The following is a 22,630-nucleotide window of genomic DNA, read 5'->3' on the forward strand; positions in this document are numbered from 1 at the left end:
AGCTCTGACAGACTTCAGCTCTGTCCTTAAGCAAGTTATTTCCCTGCACCATATGAATAATGAATATTCCTGGATGCCGCCAGCCTTGGGTAGGCGGCTTTTTATCATTTTTGATCTAGGTAAAGAAATAAATTATCCCACTGGAGAGTGGAAAGCTTTAACTCGTGCTGGTGTGAAGACGATCCTATCTAAATGTGCTTGGGGACACTCTCCTACCATGGTGACAGCAGTCACCAACTTCTCATGAGTAAAAGCAGCTGAGGGTACAAGCGTTGGTTTTCTCTGCTCTTCCTCCCAGAGGTGACGCTGCTCTCAGGGCTCCTGTAGTGTCACCCTCACTGCCAACAGGGATCTATCACAGCTGCTCCTGTACATATGGACATCCACCAGTCAAAGGCTGCTTTGTGAGTAAGAGTTGAGTGGAAATTCCACGCTGTAGGGAACAGAAGCTGTCGTCCCCCGGAGAGCGGAATATCCTCTCATTACAGCGGCGGCTGGAGAAGGACACTGGCACTGGTGGAGCCAGTTCTCTGAATTCTCCCCTGGCTATTGCCGGCCTGGTTGGGAGGTTGTGCTCCTCTGATCAGCCAGGCTGTGCTGATACCTGCTACTGCTCAGAAAAACTCCATAAGAAATGCAGAAAGCTTTTCTCCTTCTTATTTGGTGTGCAGCACAATCTTCATCATGGCAATCTTTGTATCCAGGGATCTGGATATATCACCTGTGGATACTCCCTTTCCTGTCATCTCTGTCTTTATCTATCATCACCACAAACGGAGAAAGCATGGACAGCAATTAAAGCAGTTGAAAAATAACTTCAGCAAGGTCCTTCATGCAGTTGACATCAACCCGTGTGTCACTCATGCACAGGGACACTGAGCAGCCTGAGCTTCACAGTGCGAGCAACTTGACTTCTTGTGTTTGCATAACTAAAGGCATTTAAGCCATAAATAGGGAACTAAATCCATGGGGGATTTACCTCAGTGATTTTGGAAACCTCACAATAGAGCAGGTATTAGAGCTGTGCCAGGTGACCAACATCCACACCACAGTGTTCATGTTCTGTTCTCTACTACAGTCACAACTGTTCACACTTTTCAGAAGTGAGAAATTCTATTAGTTTTCCATTTTTTGTTTCACGAGCTCTACCATAGCATGTGATATAAAAATGGTTATTGGACTAAGAATAAATACAAATTAATAAAAGATAAAAGGCACTTTGATGTTATAAATACCAATGGTTCTTCTTTGTACATAATCTAGGGCAACTTTTTCTTTGACTTGTTGCAAAGTTTGCATCATACAAAAAGCTGATGACTCATAAAACACTATTTTACTTTTTGGAATAAGCTGCTGACATGTAAAGTATCTTCCTTGTGAACTGGGATTTCTAGAGGGAAACTGCCTATGGGCTATTTCATCTTGGCATAAACAGCCAGACTAGCCAGCCCCGTGGGAAGAAGAAACACCCCACAGGTGACACCCCCTTTGGAAGGTATAAATGGAGACCTGCAGCAGCCGCCAGCCTGCAGTCGGACTCAGTATCACGCTCTGCATCTTGCTTTGGGCTGTGGGTTGGCGCTGCAGCTGGGCCTCGCCATGAGCTGTAGTATTAAGCAGACAACTGGCTCTCTCAGGGGCAGGACCAGCGGTGGCAGCTGTGTGATCGGTGGTGGCGGTGGTGGCGCAGCGCGCATCTCCTCGGTCTCCTCTGGAAGATACACCACCTGCGGGATAGGCGGTGGCCGAGGCTTTTCTGGGAGAAGCTACTGCGGTGGTGTGAATTATGGAGGAGGACTGAGCACCGGCAGCTTGGTCGGTGGAAACTATGGAGGTGGCTTAGGAGCCGCTGTCCTCGGAGGATGCCCAGGCATGGGGTTCAGTGGTGGCAGTGCTCGCTTTGGCGGTGGCATGGGAGGTGGCATGGGGATGGGTCTTGGTGGAGGTGGTTTTGCTGGTGATGGCATTCTTCTTTCTGGTGACGAGAAGGTCACCATGCAAAATCTGAATGATCGCCTGGCTTCTTACCTGGACAAGGTGAGGTGCCTGGAACAAGAGAATGCTGACCTGGAGTGCAGGATCAGGGAGTGGTATGCCAAGCAGGGCCCTTTTTGTGAGCCACGAGACTACAGCTGCTATTATAAAGAAATAGAAGATCTTCAGAACCAGGTAACATCCCCTCCCAGCTGCTTTCTCCCTTGCAAGGCTCTCTCTGGTGCTGGTTCATAACTCGGTCCATTATCAGGAGTAACAAAATCATTGCTGTAAAATGTCTTTTGCAAACAGCTATTACAACTTCTGCCTGTGGAAAGCCCAGAGCTCAGAGATAAAACTGGAGAGTTTGGGCTGTCTCTGTTGCTGTTGTTCATCAGACATATTGAAGGGGAAAATGTTACTTCATGGAATGCATCTGGATGGGCTCAGTAGTCTTTTTGAATTTAGTTTGTGCCAAGGTGGTGAAATAGATATATGGGAAGAAGAGAACTAAAAGATAAATAAATAATGGATCACATTAATTTCCCTGAATTTATGTTACTGTCATAGTCTTGCAGAATTTCAGTTAAACTTTATTTCCTTTTCCTAATTAGTTTACTCTTTCATGTAGAAGTGGGAAATATAGGACATCTAATTAAAACTAAGAAAAAAGAGAACATGGCCATAACACATTTAGAATGGGCAATTTAAAATTCAAAATCTTTGCAAAGTGTTTGGCAAAGATTTAAGATGTCAAAGGACAAAGAGTAAAGAGAAAAGAATCCAGGAAAGAGACTGAAGAAGATAGGATCATCATTAATTCTTGAAATAAAACTTTAAATCTCATAAGATTTAGATTTAATTGGCTGAGGTGCATTGTAGCAGGTGCTGGACATTAATTACACCTCCTGGACTCTCTGCACCTGAACCATGAATTTTATAATTTTAATGATTTCACTGCCCTTCCCTGAATATCCCTGTGAGTGCTGCACTCCTCTGGTCCCCATCCATAGTACCCAGGATTTTAAAAAAAGAGGGGGACAAAGAGGGTGTGGTTGCTCCAGGCAATGGGTGCCTTGAGCCCAAGGACGTGGAGCTGAGATCAGGAACCAATGTTCTTTTTCCAGATTGTCTGTGCAACCATAGACAACAACAAGATCATTCTGAACATCGATAACAGCAGGATGACAGCCGATGACTTCCGAGTGAAGTGAGTACCTGGGGCTGTCCCCTCCTCTGTCACCACCCTCAGGGCTCTGAGGTGCTGTCCTGTGACCCAGGACAGGCTGAAGGCTGTGCAGAAGAATTCTCTCATCCATTGTCTAATTAGAGGCAGTTCCAGGAGGGGGAGTTTGGGATGCCAAGCCGGTTTAGAGCGGAGATTAAAGGAAGCAGAAGGGATCTGCAGACTGGGAGCAGTGAGGGTTCAGCCAAGCTGCTGTTCCAGCATGTGCTGTCTTTCAGAGGGGAAAGTCTTGGTTTTTCCTGTCAGAGCTCAGAAATGCAGGTGGTGTCAGACACTGTGTGCTCTTTCTTTCTTGCCTCCTCCCTCGCAGGTACGAGACGGAGCTGGCGCTGCGCCAGAGCGTGGAGGCCGACATCAACGGGCTGCGCCAGGTGCTGGACCAGCTGACGCTGTGCAGGTCTGACCTGGAGGCACAGCTGGAGTCGCTGCGGGAGGAGCTCTGCTGCCTGAAGAAGAACCATGAGGAGGTAGGTCCTGCCCTCTCCTGTGCAAAGCATTCCCTCCTGTGGGATCCATCACCCCGGGGTGATGGAGACCATTGTGTGACCCAGGAGCTGTGAAGGTCCATCAGAGAGGGGCCCTGCAGGGCTCTTGGCTGCCTCAGTTCTTTCTTTTGTTTTAAACCTGACTTGATCTGGATGATGTTTCCAGGAAATGTGCTGTCTGAGGAAGCAATCAACTGGAGATGTGAGCGTGGAGGTGAATGCCTGCCCTGGCCCAGACCTGAGGAAGATCCTGGAGGAGATGAGGTGCCAGTATGAGACGCTGATTGAACGCAACCGCAAAGAAGTTGAGGATTGGTACGAGTGCAAGGTGAGTAAATAATTCCCACAGCTCTGACTTTCCTTGGCTAACTCCCAAGAAATCATCCCATAGGGATTTGTTGCATGTAAAAGCCACACAAAAGAACATTTAGTATTTGTTGACACTGACCAAGTGACATAAGGGAGCCACTGCCACCCTGTGTCCTTGTCATGGGCTAAAGGAAGCACTGCATGTTGGTGAGACTTGAGGTATGAATTCTCTACAAAGCAGTAAGTGGTGAGAAGAGCTGGAAGCAGCATTATTAGAAGAACAAGAAGAATGACCAGCCAGGTTTACACTACCATTAGCAGGAGAGTTTTCACCCAAACCTTTCTCATTTCATCTCTTTGCTAACTTCTTTGCTCTTTCCTTCATACTTGATCCAACTTTTAATGCACATTGCCTGAAGCTTTTTATCCTGGATTGGTGATTTCAGATTGAGGAGGTGAATCGGGAGGTTATTACGAGTGGTCAGGAGGTGGAGACGTGCAACAACCAAGTGACTGAACTGAGACGCCAATTGCAAGCCCTGGAAATCGATCTCCAAGCTCAGCTAAGCCAGGTGGGTGATGAGCTGGTGCAAACCTCATCCATCTCACAGAAGTCATAGCTAAATGCAGTGTTTCTCCTGCCTGTATTTGTCTTATGTCCCATGTCACTCCTCAGAGGGACAATCTGGAGTCCTCGCTGGCGGAGACAGAGTGTCGCTACAACAACCACCTTGCTGAGCTGCAGAGCCAGATCACCTGCGTGGAGCAGCAGCTGGCTGACCTGCGGGCAGAGATGGAGTGCCAGAACCAAGAGTACAAGATCCTGCTGGACGTCAAGTGCCGCCTGGAGCAGGAGATCCACACGTACCGCTGCCTGCTGGAGGGCGGCCAGCAGGACCTTATGTAAGTGGGCTCGAGACACACCAAAAAAATACAATAAAATTCCTGTGTCCTGGTTATTTCTACATAAGAGCAAAGTGAAGGACCTGCTGAGCTCATTCTCCCTTACTGACCTATTTGGCCTGCCTGGTGTCATGGTGGTGAACTGCTTCCTCTCCTGTGCTGTTGGTGCCACAAAGAGAATTGCAACATTTTTCTGCTGAAAATGGAAGCAGACTGAGAGCAGCAGGGGTGCTGATAATCTGTAACTCTAGCTTATCTGTTATTTCTGTCACTAAAATGTTATTTTCCTGTCTCCTCAGTCAGCAAGGAGGAATTGGTCAGTCTTCAAGTCTAGGAGGAGGAGTTGCAAGAAGCAGTGGGATAGGAGGAGGAGGCATCATTAGGACAAGCCACACTTACACTTCGTCTGCCCAGATCCCATCCTGTGCAGCTGCGGAGATCCAAGGTAAGAACTGTTCCACTCTAAACATTTCCAGTCTTCTCTGCTCTATGCAACCCTGATGGGCTGGAAGAAAGATCTTTCCCATGTAGCTTACAGGTGCTACCTGAAAGTTTTATTGTGGGGCCCCTGGGGAATACGGGACAGGAGCCACAGAGGAGTGGCTGAGTGGAGAGCTTTTGGGAGCTGGGACTCTGCTGGGATGCATGAGAATTGCCAGAGGGAAGAAGGATAGAAGGGAGAGGGACAGAGCCAGCAGGCAGGCAAGCCATGGAGAACTTGGAGAAAGGACTGATGTGAAATGTGGGATAAAGGAAGGAGGAGGAGAAAGAAAGGTACTCAAATCAGGGCAGAAAAAAGGGCAGGAATCATGGGAATACTGGCAGATAACTACCAGCCCTCATTCAAAGCAAAACTTCCAGCCAAACTGAAAAGGAAAGAAGGAAATATAGTGACAGATGGGCCAGGAGAATGACGTGAGCAGGGGCATTGCTCTAGCACGGACCCCAGTGCCATTCCCTCATCCAGATCACTGCTGGAGCAGTGTCTGCAGCTTCCACTTTTTGGCATTTTGATGCAGCCTCTGCTGCAGCCAGTGACAGATCCATCTGCCAGGCTGGCAGGAGCCATCAGATCTTCCCAGGAAGGGGCAGTATTTATCTGAAATTCTAATTGAATTGGCTTGTGAAACGATCACGTGTAGAGAATGACAGTGTGGGAAAGAATCTATTTTTGCTATAAACACAGTAATGTTTCCTTTGATCTCTCCAGTGCCTTGCCGAAGGATTTGTGATTAAGCAGAGAAACAAGAATATCCAACAAGAGAAGCCTGAAGCAGAGCTACAGATGAAGAGAGAGAATATTTAGTGCATGTGTCTGCAGAGAGCACGGAGCATGCTGTCTGTTGCTCAGCCATGCTAAGCAATGTGTCAGAGGGATGAGCAGAGCATTGAGCCACATTCTGCTTTATTTTGCTATTTGCTTTTCAGTCTGTATTGCTGTGTGTGGCCCAGAACCAAGACTATTGCAGTAGTCAGCCAGGGCTATGATCACTTATGTACCTGCTGCTGAAAAATGTCTCTAATAAAACTTTGCTTCTGCCTAATGCAATCAAGAACCTGTGTCTGAAACTGAGTTCCTTTTACACCAGCTGCTGATCCATGAGCAAGGGGCACCTAAACTGGTCAGGATCATCCTGCACTGGGTACAAAGCTGCTTTGCCAGCAGGAGAGAGTGGCCTTGCTGACCTGGCAGGTCTTGTCCAGCTTGTCCTCCCTGTTGTCACAGCTTGAGGCAGATGTTGCCCATTCCTGTGTGACATCTGCCCTGACCCCCATGGGCAGGCATGTTAGGCAGAGGCCTGTGTCCTTCCCACACAGCATTGGGCTGAAACACAGTTTCAGAAGAATTTTGAAAGTCAGTCATGGAACATCTAGAGACAGTTTGCCTTGGTCCCAGTCTAGTGCTGACAGATCTGGGCTGAGCACTCTCATGCTCCATCTCCCAGCCTGGGCACTGTTGAGGATGAAATCTTGGTCTCCACAACTGATTCAATTTCTGCTGACATGGCTTATGTTCAAACCTATCCCTTTCATTCTATGGGAATCTTCACACTGGGAAAAGACTGCAGGCAAAAGGTTTATCTCCTCTCTTTTCACACAGTGACTGAGTCATTTACTGGTCATTCTCTGATTGCCAAGAGTTTCAACCTGAACATCAAGAGTTTTTGAAAGATCATCTCTGTGTTAAACACACCTTGTCTGGGAAGCTGCAGAGGGCAGGGTGGGAACTGAAAAAGTGCAGCTTATCAGAGAACAGAAGTGAGAAAAAAGCCAGGTAGGGCCTTTGGACACCCAGAGCCACCCAACTGTCACAGACCAGGCAGGTCAGTCCCTCCCTGGCCTTGACCAACAGCTGGTGCTGAGCTGGTTTTGTCCTGGCCCTGACCTGCCAGAGCAGCCGTGGGCCACAGTGAGCTGGCAGAGTCACTCTGGGTTTGGAGAACTGGCAGTTCAAAGTGTTACAAGGGTGTTTTGAGGATTAAATTGTTGGTCCAGAAAGCCAAGCAGTGGTGGTTTTGGTAGTGGTGTGGCTGTTACAGAGTCACATTCACCTGTGAGATGACCCAGTAAAGCAAAACTCCTGGTTATTCCTTTTCCATCAAAGGCTGGAGTTATGGAACAGCCAGACTCAGGACAGGAGGAGAACAGGTACAAAGACAAAACCACTTCAGGACTGGACATACAGTATAGTGTGGCACACTTTTCTACTGCCAGTTCTTTTATAAAGACACCAATTTCTCTGATGAAACAGAAATAGACTTAACACGGGAGCAAGTGCCTGAAGAAGTTCAACCACTAATGTCTCAGGGAGCAGGTGAAAGGTGCCCTTCTCCTGTTGTGAGAGGCCACAGAGAGATGTTTCAGTGATATTTCTTTATTTCTTTATTTCATCTACCAGACACTGATAGTATCCATGGGCAAGACAAGATAATGCAGCACTGGAACACCTGCAATGACTCAGAGGAGTGGCCAAAGGTAGAAGTTTTTAAACCAAAATAAATTAAGCATTATTTAAAGTTCAGTTCCAGCCCTGCATGAAGTCCCAGACTTGATGCAGAATTCTTTCAGTAGACATGTATGGCCAGTGCTCCACAAGAGATCAAAAGAGATACAAATTGTGCCTATAATAGCAAATTTCCTTGTGTTGGACTCCAGTGGATATCCCAGTTGTTCTCAGAGCTCTGGCTGAGAAGTTGAAAAGCAAATCTTTCCCTTTCCATTCCCATTGTCCCCTCCTGCCTTGTTCAGTGCAATGACAACAGTGACATAACCCACTGCTGCTTTTTGGCCTCAATCCTTCCCAGTCTGAGTCCTCACACTCTTGTTTCTACAAATAAAGACACTGCATTGAGACTCTCCCAGTTTCCAGTCTTCTAGAAACTCCTGGCTACCTGTGGTATGTAAAAGCTTCCCAGTCTCTCCTGGCAGCCCCAGCTGATTCCCACCAGCTGTGGGCTGGTTCCTCCTCTTGCGAACTGCTACTGACATCTAGCTGCTCCTCCAGGTTCCCTGGGCTCATATCAAAGACCTTCCCACCCTTCCCACCACATCCAGCAGGTCCAAAGCATGCACTTTCATAAAGGAGCTGTCCTGAATTCCTGAGAGGTGAAAGAGAACTAATGACACGGCCAGAAAGAGACTCTAATGATCCAGAAATTATGAATGTGCCTCTGGAAAGCCCCTGGGGGGTACAGCCTCAGTTCCTGGGACGCTCTGATGTTGTTTGTGGACCTACAAGTTGGGGTGAGTCTGGAAGGCAGCTCAGGAGAGGCAGGTTGTGATTAACAGTTCCCCAGCAGAAAACACCCTGGAAACACTTCATTTATTAAAGAGCTGCAAATTATGGAGCTGCAAACGTTGGAAGCTACATTTCCATAAGATTTTCCTATTTCTTTGTGCTGATGAGACAGACCCAGGAAGCTCATGAGTTCAAATAACTGAATGAAAACACGAGGGAAAGCTTAATTTAATTTTTTAAGGTCTCGGAACAATTACTTAGTTTTGTCTTGGTTTATCTAGTGCCCTCATTTCCTGGAGACAAACAGGAAAAATAACAAGACAGAAGGAAGTGTGTGCAGGAGAAGCTCTGGGCACAGGGGGTTGCTGCAGGCACACAGAGCTGTGAGGGGCAGAGGGGACCGAGTGTCTCGGAGGAGCAGGAGCGTCCCCAGCCTGCAGACACCCTCCACTCCCACGGAGCACAAGTCATCCCGTGTTTCTGCCTGAGCTACACTGATGTGTCCAGGTGATAACTGCGGGGCTGGGGAAGGAATGTGTGCTCACTCAGGAGATGCTGGCTGCACGCAGCTGTTGGGAAATTCCTGAGGAATCATCCGCAGAGCAGGCGAAGCTTCCAGCGACGCAGCTTTCAGCAGTTTCGGTTTGCTCCTGCCACCACACCCTGACTCCCAATTATCTTCTCCAGTCCTAGGAATGAAATCTGGTGATTCTTTCCTATACACAATAACTTTATTTGAGCTTTTACCTATCCTGAGCTTTATTTCTGTGTGTTTTGGGCCAGAAGGAGGCCCAAACAGGCAGGGCAGGCTGACATGCAGGCACTGTGCTGGGTCCAGCTGCAGCTCGGCCAGCTTGGAGTAAATCACTTTGGGAAGCCTCTCCACACCTGTCTCCAGCATGCTGGAGAGATCACTGGAATGCTTCTGCCTTTCATGGCATGCATAAGGAACATCCAAGGAGGCAAAGAAAAGGAGAGACATCTTTTTAACAGAAATAAGAATAAGAGCAATAAAGTGATGGGTAAATCCATGAATACTGGGGAAAGTCAGTCCTTAAGTAAAGAGATCATTTACCTGCCATAACAATAGCTATTCCAATCTACAATCCTGACACTGACTAAGGATTTCAGCAAGAGTTTGAACTCACTTTTCCCTGGTGAAGGAGATTTGGAGAATTTCTTACAAGGAAGAGTTGGGTTCAGAAAGCCATGGAATGCCTGTCCCTTGCTCCATGGCCACTGGAAAGGGGCTCCCTAGGGAGAAGACCAGTGCTCTGGAACTTCAGCAAAACATCTCATGAAAAGAGGCTTAGCCTGAATTTTGATTACAAGAGTGTGAAAGGATTCTTACTTTTTATTTTCTTTGCTTAATTAAGATTTGGAAATATTACTGATAGAGAGCCTCTAGTTTGTACCAAATCCAGCTTCTCCAGCCCAGGTAGAACTGCACAGGGCAGTGACTGCTCTGCAGCTCTATCAGCAATTCTGTCTTTATATGTCCCAGGACAGCAACCCCAAAGCTCTGATTAAAATGCAGCATGTATTGACAGAGAAATTTGCCATAGGATGTTTCCACTCCCATCCAGTGTTTCAAACCCACCCTTTCCCAGCAACAATTACAATCCATAATGAGGAGAAGTGCAGAAATTATCTTTCACTGAACAACAGGAAATAGTTAAAGCACTTTTACCTTCCTTTACACACTCTACATAATGAAACAAATCCTTTGTGGATTACTGGAGAGCCACAATCATGTATGAAGAACCTTTCATCCGTGCCCATTACGAGATCCCTCCTTGGTCTCACTTGTCTCACAGCAGAGTGTTACAGATTTGTCATCTTGGCAGTGGAGAGATTTAAAGGTTAATCTCTGTGTCTCTGATCTTTCCATAGTTCTTACATCATTCTTCATACATCACTCGAAAAGCAAACTTAGTATTTCTTCTTTCTTTTTCATCTTACATATTCCAACCTCAGCACCTTGCATGAAAACTGCTTATTCAACTCAAAATAAAATGAAAATAAATTAATGAGAGATAAAGACCTCTTTGATGCAATAACCTTTAATGATTTCTTCCTGGTATGTAATTTAGGACAGTGTTTTTCCTGGCTTAACGCTGTAAGTTTGCATCATAAACAAAAAGCTGATGATTCATAAAACATTATTGCTAATGTATTTTTGAAATTAGCAAGAGACATGTAAAGTATCTTCCTTGTCTACCAGGCTTCTTGAAAGGAAACTTCCCTTTGAGAAATTATTCTTGGCACCAATGGCTGGAGTAGCCAGCCTTATGGGAAGAAGAAGCAGAGGTGACACCCACTGTGGAAGGTATAAATAGGGATGGGCGGCCAGGGCCAGCTCGCAGTCTGATTTCGTATCAAGCTGTGCATCTTGCTTTGGGCTTCTGCTTGCATTTCCCACCGCTGTCGCCATGAGTTGCAACATTAAGGAGACCATTACTGTGTCTAGCAAAGGCAGGAGCAGCGGTGGCAGCTGCATCATTGGTGGTGGTGGTGGTGGAGCACGGATTTCTTCCTTTGGCATAGGCAGTGGCAGAGGTTTTTCTGGAAGGAGCTACTGCGGTGGAGTGAATTATGGAGGGGGACTGAGTGTTGGGAGCTTGGCTGGTGGGAGCTATGGAGGTGGCAACTGCTATGGCAATGGCCTCGGCTTTGGCCTCGGAGGTGGTGTGGTTGTTGGGGGTCTTGGTGGCGACTGCTTGCTTTCATCCTGCGATGAGAAAGTCACCATGCAAAACCTCAATGACCGCCTGGCTTCCTACCTGGACAAGGTGAAGTGCTTGGAGAAGGAGAATGCTGAGCTGGAGTGCAGGATCAGAGAGTGGTATGCAACACAGGGCCTCTCCTGCGAGCCCCGCGACTACAGCTGCTACTACAAAGAGATTGAAGATCTTCAGAACCAGGTAATTCCTCCTCGGGTTGTTCCTCCCCTTTTGAAAGCTTATTCCTGAGTTTGTGTTTAGAACTTACTGCAGTTGTTGGAGGGAACTCTGGTGCTTATGAATGTCTTTGCAAACAGAAATTTTGGCAAATTCCCCTATGGCATTGCTGAGTGTGGGTGCTGCAAGGTGGTATGGGTGGGAGAATGCTCTGAAAGAGGAAAAGGATGCTTTGGTACATTGTATGTGGCTATATAATTGTAAATGAAATATTACAAATATACTCTGAGGAAATGTAGTGGTGTCTGCCCCACAGGAAGAGCAGAGCAAACTATGGGACAATCAAAAACATACACTTTGGATGCTTTATCAAATGAAATGTTATAAATCTCTAGGTGAGAAAAGCTGAGAATTGAAACTGATTGTCACAGTGACACAAACAGCCTGATATTATTAATAAGTCCACAATGAAAGTTATGGCTGATCCTAAGGCTTAAAGATACCTTCCCTCCATGTTCCCTGAAGGTCCTTAAATCTGAAGCCCAGAACATTCCAGCTTGAATGTCAGTTGAGATTTACAATCTTAAGGAAGGTTCTTTAGGTTTATTTTGTGAAGAATCTTTGGAACTTGCCTTCAGATCTTGAAACTGGGAAGTCCCATCCCACAGCTCTTTAATTCCCAGCTCTATGTGGTTGATCTCCTTTCTTCTGTGAGTAAAGGAGGCAAAGCCACCTCCTTCAACTTCTCTGCTTAAGGGACAAGGTTACTTATGTAAGAAGGTAACAGAAAAAGGGAAATGTGAAGAGTTCCTACCTAATTGCAAGGCAGAAAAACCTATAGAGTAAAACAGGAGAGAGGAGACATCTCTCATGGTTTGCTGTTTTCCAGATTGTCTGCGCAACCATTGATAACAACAAGATCATCCTGGACATTGATAACAGCAGGATGGCTGCTGATGACTTCCGTGTGAAGTGAGTGCCCCTCTATGAACCTGCTGCCTCCCCCCTGCTCCTTTCCACCTCCCTGGGAGGCTCACAGCACTAATTACAGAGGCTCCAGACACGTCTCCCCACGCCACTTCGGTAGGGCAGGATGATGAAAGGCATTTTGCTCCTGGTCACCAGCCCTCCCTTAATTAGTGTTCTTGGGTAAAATATTTAGCAACGGCGGCGTTTGTGGTGAGGCTGGGGACAGGCAGCTCAGGGAGTGGCTCATTTTCACCCCAGACCAGCACAGATGGGATCAACAAAGCAGAAATGCAGCTGAGTAAGTGACACCAAATATACAGTGAGCAGGAGCAGGGAAAAAAAAAAACGTGAAGAAAAAAAGCTTTCATGTAACAGACATGAAGCGGTGCAGAAATCCAAGGCATGCAGAAATCCAGCAAAATGCAGGTCAAAGCATGGAGCTGGGGAAGGAGATCCTGGCACAAACAGAAGCCACGTGGATATCCCCATCCTGAATCTGTGCTTTATGTCACAACCCAGGTACGAGACGGAGCTGGCGCTGCGCCAGAGCGTGGAGGCCGACATCAACGGGCTGCGCCAGGTGCTGGACCAGCTGACGCTGTGCAGGTCTGACCTGGAGGCACAGCTGGAGTCGCTGCGGGAGGAGCTCTGCTGCCTGAAGAAGAACCATGAGGAGGTAGGTCCTGCCCAGCCCTGCATCATGGCCCTGGCAGAAAGCTTTTTTTTTTTAATTTAAATTATCCACTTTCAGGCCACAGCCTTCCCACCAAACATTCTGGGGCTCAGAGAACTCTGCTTCAGAAGGGAAGGGAGCTCTGGCAGGGGCAGTGCTGCTCCTGGGGCTGTGCTCAGACTGGGAGCACCACAGAGCTGCTTATTCCAGTTGATGAAGAAACACATTAGCCAACAGATTCCTTGGGAAAACACTTGCACCATCCTCCAGTGCCTTTCACAGCCACAGCAGGGAGGAAGGTCTCACAGGGAGGGCAGTTCTTGGCCACTGAGCTTTGCTCTTCTGTGCTGCCTTCCAAAAACCAGTCTGATCTGATCTGGGATTTATTTCCAGGAGATGAGTTGCCTGAGGAAACAATCAACTGGAGATGTGAGTGTGGAGGTCAATGCCTGCCCGGGACCAGATCTCAGGCAAATCTTGGAGGATTTGAGATGCCAGTATGAAACACTGATAGCGCGCAACCGCAAGGAAGTCGAGGATTGGTATGAGTGCAAGGTAAGCTACAAACCAAACTTGTGCTGCAAACCAGACTGACACACACAGCTCCAGGCCCAGGAGCCTTTCAGAGGCCAGACATGGAGACAATAAGCAGTTCTTCCTTCCCAGTGAAGCCCGAGAGCAGCACTCATTATACCCTGTGCTCCACAGGAGCCACAGGCCTGTCTGACCAGTTTGTTATGTCCCATCTGGAACAGCAGCATTTGCCACAAGGCCTTGTGGTGTGTTGTTGGAGCAGAGATATTCCACATTTGGATTAAAGAGATTTAATAGCCACGAGGTGAATGGGATTTGTAAAAAGAACCAGCAGTGGAGCTGTAGGGAACACCCTGTGCACAGAGAACCTGCCCTGCTTCCTGTGTCCTTTTGCTGAACACTCACTGTGTTCTGTTCCTGTAAAAGCAAATCCAGCTTACTCAGATTACTCAGACATGCCTGAAGCTCTTTATCCTGGATTGGTGATTTCAGATTGAGGAGGTGAATCGGGAGGTTATTACGAGTGGTCAGGAGGTGGAGACGTGCAACAACCAAGTGACTGAACTGAGACGCCAATTGCAAACCCTGGAAATCGATCTCCAAGCTCAGCTCAGCCAGGTGGGTGATGAGCTGCCTCACAGCTCCAACTGGTCACTGCTGGGTTTCTCAGCATGAGCAGCCAGACCCACCAGCCAGCACAATGGTGGAGAATGGCTTATTCATTTTTTTGACTGGAGGGTTACACTAAAATGATTGTTGTTTTTTTGCTTATCTTATCAGAGAAATAACTTGGAATCATCTCTGGCTGAAACGGAGTGCCAGTACAACTCTCTCCTCAGTGAGCTACAGAACCAGATCACGTGTGTGGAGCAGCAGTTGGCTGAAATAAGAGCAGAAATAGAGTGCCAGAACCAAGAGTACAAGACCTTACTGGACGTCAAGTGCCGCCTGGAGCAGGAGATCCAGACCTACCGGTGCTTGTTGGAAGGAGGACAGCAGGACCTCATGTAAGTGCCTCTCCAGATCCACTAGAGAATGAATGAAAATGTCAGGGATCTGCATTACAGATTGGGAATACAGCCTGATCTTCAGTCCTGCTTAAGGCTTTCTCTGAGATTAAAAAGTTGCCTCATTAATACCTTCCTTGTGATGAACATTCCAATCAGAGCTAAATGTCAGTCCTTGGGATCTGCAAAGTAGAACACCAAATCTGTTAACTGCTGGTGACAACACTGTCACTCCTGGCATTATGTCAGCATTGGTGACTGTCCCTTTTTTATAGTGAAATTGGTGAGAACTGTCCATGCCAAGGGGGAGCACAAATGTAAAGCAACTCTGAAAGTGAAAGAAAATGTAATGTAAAATACTGTAAGGCCTATAAAGGCCATAGTTTGAGACTTTGCGTTAGGAAGTCAGTCAGCAGTGACATGTAAAGTTCTAAAATTCCCTATTTCTCTCACCAAATTTATCCCACTAGTCACGGAGGAGGAATGGGAACTGGTGGAGGGGTCATTAGGACGAGCCACACCTACACAACAACTTCAGCTGCCCACTGCCAGGCCCAGGTCCCACCCTGCAAGACTGGAGACATACAAGGTAAGAGCTGCATTTTCCCAAAAGGAAAACTGGCTTTGTTCATTTCCTCATGCACTGAGGCCAGGAGACAGCACATCCCTAGGATGTGTCATTGGCATCCTCTCAGAGTCACTGTGCTACAGGGGGGATCTGATACAGTGGTGGTGTCACTGAGAAATGGGTTTAGAGAGCTTGGACTGAACATGGGATAGAGGAAGCAAAGAGGAGACAAAAAGGAGCAGTAGAATGCAGAGGAGAAGGCCAGGGAGATAAAGCATGATGGGAAAATTTGGAAGAAGTGAAGAAGACAACAGCCAAAGCTTAGCAAAAGAGTCTGGAAAGAGTGAAAAGAAGAGTAAACCTATAATTTTACAAGTGAAAATTCCCATTAAAGCAAATTATTTAGGGAATTTCTGGAGCTTCCTGGGATGCTGCCAGCTGCAGCAGCTTAGCAGTACATTCCAGAAACAAGGGCACCACCAGGATCTGGTATCTGTTATGTGAAGGATTTTACTTGTGTTCCAATCCAATAACACTGCTGTGTTTTCTCTCCAGTGACCTGCAGGAGAATTTGTGATTAAGGAGAAACGGACTGGAAGGTGACAGGGAAACCCAGAGACAACCAGAGAACAGTCCCTGTTCACTGCACCCTCTGTGCAGAGAAAGTAGAAGTAACTCAGTGATGCTTGGCCCCGTAGCTAAAGGGGGTGTCAGGAGCCACCTCCTCTGTTCTGCTCTTCTGTTCTGCAATGCTGTAACCTCTAGAAGTTACCTGAGTTAGTCAGGTCACTTATGTACCTGCTGGTGAAAAATGTTTCTAATAAAACTTTGCTTCTGCCTAATGCAATCAAGAACCTGTGTCTGAAACTGAGTTCCTTTTGAACACCAGCTGCTGATCCACGAGCAAGGGGCACCTAAACTGGTCAGGATCATCCTGCACTGGGAACAAAGCTGCTTTGCCAGCAGGAGAGAGTAGCCTTGCTGATCTGTCCAGCTCCTTCCTGCTGTCACAGCTTGAGGCAGATGTTGCCCATTCCTGGGTGGCACAGGAGGAGTCAGAGAAAGAACAGTGGCAGAAATTTCCAAGGCTCAGGCAGGTGTGAATCCACACACAGGTACCACCTGAGCAGCCATCTCTGGTGCACATCTCCAGCTGCTCTCCAGATGTGTCAGGTGTTCAGCAGGGAGATGTGCTGCTGCTGGGGAGCACGGTGTCTGTCACACACATCTCAGCAGGTGTCTCCTGGCCCTGCCTGTCCCCAGACTCGTGCAGTGTGAGCATGTCCGAGCAGGGGCTGCCCCTCGGCAGAGCAGCCCCACCTCCTCTGTGTCCAACACTGCCCAGGGAGGAGGCCCTGCCCGGACAGTGCCCCTGCCAGCAGGGCAGCAGATGTCCTCAGCTCCTCTGCCCTTCAGACAGCCAAGGGGTGGTTGGACATCCACAGCTGTGCAGAGACACCCACAGGACACAAAGAGCTAACAGCCTGGAAGCCATAAGCTGGTTTTGAACCTTGTGTGACACGGTACAAAGATTTCTCACACCTAAACACGTATGGAATATTTTGGACTCCTTTGTTGAGGAATTAAAAAATATTTGAAACATAAAGGCAAATTCATTTCCCCAAGTCCCGCTCCTGACTGTGCCACACGCGTGCCAAGGAGCATTTCTGCGTCTGCTCTGGCCGGTTCCTGCGCTGCAATCAGCCGGGAGCGGAGAAGCGGCAGAGGGAGGGCGGAAATTTGGCAGTGAGGAAGCGGAGAAGGGACAAGAGTGATCCCTGGCGGCCGGGAGGCGCTCCCGACCAGAGATGCTCATCCCGACAGGGGAGGAACCGGGGATCCTGCTGGCAGCGCTGCACCTTCGTGGGGCGGGCCAGGGTCTCCCCCTGCTCTTCCCAAACTCGAATTTCTCCCTTGAACAACGCCCCGGAGCTGCTGCTCGCTCCTCCCAACAGAACAGCGTGAATCAGATCCTCCGTGAACGAGAGGCAGATGCTCATCGAAACTAAAATCCTGGGAATTTGGCATCTGACTTTTCACCTTCTGCTCGATCGGCACTGCCCCTCTTGTACCACAGAATGAAATACCAAACTGAAGAACCTGTGGAAATATTTACACTGAGTTGGGTTTGGTTGTTTTTCCCAGAGGAAAGAGAAATTTAAAATACCTATACTGGGCTGGTTTTATTTTATTTGTTTTCCACAGAGACACTGAGCACGCCTGAAAATACAGGGCAAAACCGGCCAATCCAAAAACTGTCCAGTTTGGACCGAGTCTGAAGCAGAGGTTTGCCATTAACACTGTATTTCTGTATTGAAATTCACATAAAAAATTAAAATAAGCTGGAATAATTAGTAATCCTGACTGACTGCAAATGCTTCTTGTGCTGAAAAACAAGGCAATTGAGAAAGTGCCTGGGAAATCCTGGCACTTCCCAGCTCTCCCCATCAGGTGTCAGCTGTTCCCAGCCGGCAGATCCCAAGGGAACACTGACCCCTCAGTGTCCCCAGCCTGTCCGGTCCCTGCTCTGCCCCCGGTGCGCAAACACTGTGTAACCTGAGAGCAAGGTCTGAGACTGCTTAAAGCCGAGCTTACGCTTTCCTAAGGGGCCCAGAGACGCTAAATTAAACGAGAGCTAATCCCGACTGTGGCCAAGTGGAAGTAGTCGCTGTTAGCCTATCCAACAGAAGTACAATAATATGTGATTAAAATGATATAAAAATGCATTGATCCACCATCTGCAGCAATTTCAGCCCTGTCCAGCCCCCCGGGTGGGCAGCGCTCCCTCTGTGCCACCGAGCCCACCATGCCGAGAGATCCCGACAATTGTACGTGTCAGCACACGGGATATTTGGATTTTTTGGAGGTGCAGGATGAATGACCCGCTCTGCAGGTGCTCCCTAGAGGGCACTCGGCTCCCACCGAGCTGCCCGCGGCAGAGGCAGCGCTGAGGGCTCGGCTGGTCCATCCCAGCGGGTGAAGCGGTGGCTGCGGGACGTGCTGGGGACACCCCAGTGCCCCAAACACGGAACGCGCTGCCAGCCCTGGCATCCGGCTCCAGCCCCGCCGGAATTTCATGGTGACACTCTCAGCGAGGCTGCTGTGACCCGGTTTTGTGTGTGACTGCAGGGATGGCGCAGGTGTCCCCCTGCCTCCCGCACATCCCAGGTGTTCTCCCGTGTGGGGGTGTGCGGGATGGGCGCAGACTGAAACTCGCTCACCAGTTTGCTAATACCTGTTTGTTTTCCAAACTGCACCGCGGTATTTTGCATTGTGTCGTTAGGTGGGAGCACAGCGAAAGCCAGGATCTCCTCAGGGGTTGAAAATGTGCTGTAATGACCCTTTGCTAATTGAGGGTCTTGCAGCTGAGACCCCAGAGAGAAAGCTGGGCCAGGGGCTGTTTGGACCCACAATGAAGCAGCTCCAAACCAAAGGGTTTGTGCTCTGAAAGTCTCTTCCAGCTCTGACTCACCTAATTACAGCTCCTATCACAACCACCATCGCTCTGTTGGGTGGTGGAGCTTTTGAAGGTGCTCTTTAATGTTTCATCACTGCTCGGCTCTGCAATAGTGAATGAGTAACAGATCAGGCACAATGTGGGCAGGAATGATGCTTTTCCTAAAGGAGGGATGTTTGCTGCACTGGACTCTCCCCACTGCCCTTCCCAGAGGGCAGCAGGTCAGCTGTCCATGCCAAGCCCAGCTTTAACTGAGCAGTGGCTGAAAGTGCTGCATTGGGGCCATTGGACACAACAGGACAGATTCCAGGATATTCCCTGTGACCACACACCTTGGGGTGTGGGTGGACACCAAGATGACACCCTGTCTTGCAGAATAGTTCTGGAGAGGCGGGGATTTTCTCACTTCAAAACAGATATTTTAAAACCCTTCGTTTAAAAAGAGCCTAAATAGTTTTTGGCATAAGGGAATCACAGAATTATTTAGGTTGGAAAATCTCTCTAAGATCCTCGAGTCCAGCCCTTCACCCAGCACTGCCAAGGCCATCACTTGCAGATAACTTTCACAAAATATCACTGAGATCTAAAGCAATACTGTGTGTTTTGGGTTGTGGGAACAAACCCAAGCACACTGGTTAGGAGCCCCACGCCTGGAGAAGAATGAGGCACCATCTTTTGACAGAATTATTTCTAATTATAGAAACACATTTATAGAAAATCACACTTTTCACGGGAAATTGTTGGAACTGAGCATTTTCAGCCTCAAATATTTCTGGATGGAACTGCTTGCCAGGCACCCACAGCTGTGTTAGTGGAGGGACAAAAGATTCCAAACACATTGTACCCTCACTACAAAGTGAACAATTATGAATTGTTGGGTAGGAATTACTTTTTGCTTAGAACTCTCAGTTAATCCACTAATGAAACAATAAATGTGAATGAGCTCTAATGCATTACAACTGATCTAAATCAGATTTTTCCATTTTCAAACACCTAGTTTTTATAAGTCCGGATAAGAAAAAGATTCTCATCATTTAAATTTTAATGGGGAAGAGAACAGCTCAATGCTAAGTGTCAGGCAGCTGGAGCTCACTGGAATGAAGAGCAGAGTACAAACAAGAACGATGTGCATCCTCCAACACAGTCACATTGCACAGCCTGGCTTTCTTTTCTGCTGTGGAGAAATCCTATGGGATTACCTGGTGATAATAAAACTGCCTGATGATCATATAATGGGAATTACTTTATAACATATAATTATGAGAATGAGTCATATTCCCCAGGTAAATATTTCATCGTTTTTCTCTGTGTAGCAGCATAGAAGAATTGAATTTTCTAACAAGACCTGACCAGAAGCAGGAAGCATGGAAAAGGATCTCAGTGAAGCACCAGAAAGGGGGACAACAGTCCAGTTGTGACCCCACAAATGTGCTCAGCAGCCTGGGTGGTTTCTCCCAAATACAACAGTGTGGGGAGGCTGTGGAGCTGGGGAAGGTGGTCCTGGGGGCTGAGAGGAGCTGGGGAGTGCTCACCCACAGCCCCAGCCCCTTCCTGCTGCCACACTGCCAAAGGAAAAAATTCTCCTGCAGCCTCTGCTTCAGCCAATCTGGGCTGTGCAGAACACAGAGGAACCCGGCCATTGAAGTGCTCAGTGAATTCCTGCCCATCCCGGGAGAATTCCTGCCGGTGCTGGGTGAGCCACTCAGGCTTAAATAGTCCATCCTCTTCTTTGGGCAGAGCTTGTAACTGTTTCATCACAGGCAAAGGGAGAGGCCTCATTGAAATAACTATGGAGCCACCTGCCTCCTCCTCCTCCTCCTCCTCCTCCTCCTCCTCCACATCCCCCAACCTCCCCATCCCAGTTGTTGGCTCTGCTGCAGTGAGCAGCAGCAGCCCCAGATCCTGTAACATTTCACTCTCCCATTTCACAGGTACTGCTGGGGATCCTTCAAGTTCCTGAAGTTTATTGCAATCATTTTTATATGAAGGTTTCCCAACCCTGCAGCTGCATTTCAGCAGCAACTCTGGATTTTGCTGGAAACGTTATCTAAGATCACCAGGAAGCTCAGTGTGTTGCAAGGGCCTAGACAATACTCTGAGACAGAACTGCAGAGAAAATTACCAGCTCATAAACCAGCTTCCAGCAGCTCTGAAATAAAACATTCCTTTCAGGAACTGTAACTTCTATCTCTGATCCTGGCCAGGATTTCCAGACATGATGGATCTGTCAGGCTTCTTCAGTTTTAAGGAGCTGAGTTTCACTCTTGAAGCACATTGCCTGCACAAGTTCTAGGGGGAAAATGGCAAGAAATCTTCCTATCATGTATTAAAAATGAAGCTATGAAATTGCACACAAGCATCCTCACTGATACTCAAACCATCCAAAAATTTCTGTTAAGGGAAGACAGGAAGGTTGGTTTTCCTTAAAGGAATGACTGATACAGAAGATGTAATAAAGGTAAAGTAATAGAGGTAAAAAAAAAACAAAAAACCAAACCAACAAACAAACCCTTTCTGCAGAATTATACAGAACAACTTTGATGTGTTCCTATGTCTCTGTATCAGTTACATGGGACATAACCCAGGTGCTTCTTGAGCCAAAGCAGCTGGAAGTACACAAGAGAATTTCATTCCCTTTGGGAGAAATGGATTTCTCAGTGGAGAAAATGATCTCCCAGACTCCACTGAGTGTTGAGGTGAACCATTGAAATTCCTACAGTGCAGGGAGGCCTTGCTCCCTCAGATGTTTCAGAGATGAAGTGGAGCAGCAGGTGGAATGTCAGGCATGTCCTCTGCGTGGGCCAGGGTGTGCTGGGAGGGGCCTCTATCAAAAGCTGTTTCCATAAACAGTCGCTGTAACAAACAAAACTTAATTAGCAACAAGCACCACCACAAAGGCTGAGTGAGAAAACAGTAATATCCCAAATCAATAGAGGAAATTGTGTATCACAGTTCCACCTACAAGGTAACAGACTGGGATTTGCTAAGCATCAGGTACCTGGGCAGGAGGAGAGGGGTGAGAGGTACCCAGGGGAGAAATGTCTGAGGCTCAGGGTGCTGTGAGAGCTCACGGGGCAGATGTACAGCTGAATTCTCCACTGCATTGGGCAAAGATACAATCTTAAAAGAAGAAAATGGAAGACAGTAAATATTTCCTACTTTTGGTCACGCTATGTCTGTGAATAGAAACCAAATCTGAAGGAAAAAATGCTGTTTTGATGTCATTTATTGACTTAATCCCCAAACCGGGAATTTTACCTTTCTCCTCCAAGTATTGTATTTGTGCTGCATAGGGAAAACATCCTGATAAAATTCTGAATCCCCTTCAGGAACATGACCAATGACACTCCCAGCCATGTCAGGAGAGACCAGCCCCAAGCCTCAAAGCTTTCCCAGGTCTCTCAACCATCCTGTACCTGCACTTGGTCCAAGGAAGGGTTTTTCCCTGCAACAACTTGCCACACTTCCTTCCCTTAGCCTGACACAGAGCAGTTCTGCAGTTGTTATGATACCATTTTTCATAATTAATTTGTTATTTATAAAACACAATTATAGAGGTGGGATTGAAATAATTGCTGCCATGTGATATTTGCCATTATTCACTGAGTTTTTATGAGGTATTACAAATAAGTCACAGTGGTTCTGTGTACCTACAACGTGCATCCTGCAGTGGGCTTTCCAAAGGTAATAAAGGATTGCAAATAAGTAGCATACAAGCATAGGATAATGATAAACCTATGAAAATCTCAGTTAGCTATTAAAAAATCAGCCAGAATTCCTTGACAAATATCTGAGGATTAGAAGAGAGATGGGAACATTCCTTGCTGTCCTGTGCTGTGGCAGTGTCCTGTTGTGCTGAGAGGGCT

At 47.5% G+C, this 22,630-nt stretch overlaps 2 protein-coding genes and 1 long non-coding RNA gene across 5 annotated transcripts in view; 2 read left to right on the forward strand and 1 right to left on the reverse strand.

The window, feature by feature from the left end:
- Positions 1-22,630, reverse strand: part of LOC143695767 (uncharacterized) — a 151,668-nt gene that overhangs the window by 28,052 nt on the left and 100,986 nt on the right. The window lies entirely within an intron of this gene.
- Positions 1,600-6,293, forward strand: LOC129130961 (keratin, type I cytoskeletal 19-like). Its single transcript, XM_054649675.2, has 8 exons — positions 1,600-2,169; positions 3,102-3,184; positions 3,531-3,687; positions 3,872-4,033; positions 4,461-4,586; positions 4,691-4,917; positions 5,217-5,362; positions 6,128-6,293. The coding sequence occupies exons 1-8, from the start codon at positions 1,600-1,602 to the stop codon at positions 6,151-6,153; spliced, it is 1,497 nt and encodes a 498-aa protein (XP_054505650.1). The 3' UTR covers positions 6,154-6,293.
- LOC129130962 (keratin, type I cytoskeletal 19-like) lies at positions 11,089-16,100 on the forward strand. Its single transcript, XM_054649676.2, has 8 exons — positions 11,089-11,580; positions 12,446-12,528; positions 13,045-13,201; positions 13,592-13,753; positions 14,225-14,350; positions 14,513-14,739; positions 15,210-15,328; positions 15,863-16,100. The coding sequence occupies exons 1-8, from the start codon at positions 11,089-11,091 to the stop codon at positions 15,886-15,888; spliced, it is 1,392 nt and encodes a 463-aa protein (XP_054505651.1). The 3' UTR covers positions 15,889-16,100.

The sequence above is a fragment of the Agelaius phoeniceus genome, chromosome 26 (genome assembly GCF_051311805.1).
Source record: "Agelaius phoeniceus isolate bAgePho1 chromosome 26, bAgePho1.hap1, whole genome shotgun sequence".
In the NCBI taxonomy this organism is placed as follows: Eukaryota; Metazoa; Chordata; class Aves; order Passeriformes; family Icteridae; genus Agelaius; species Agelaius phoeniceus.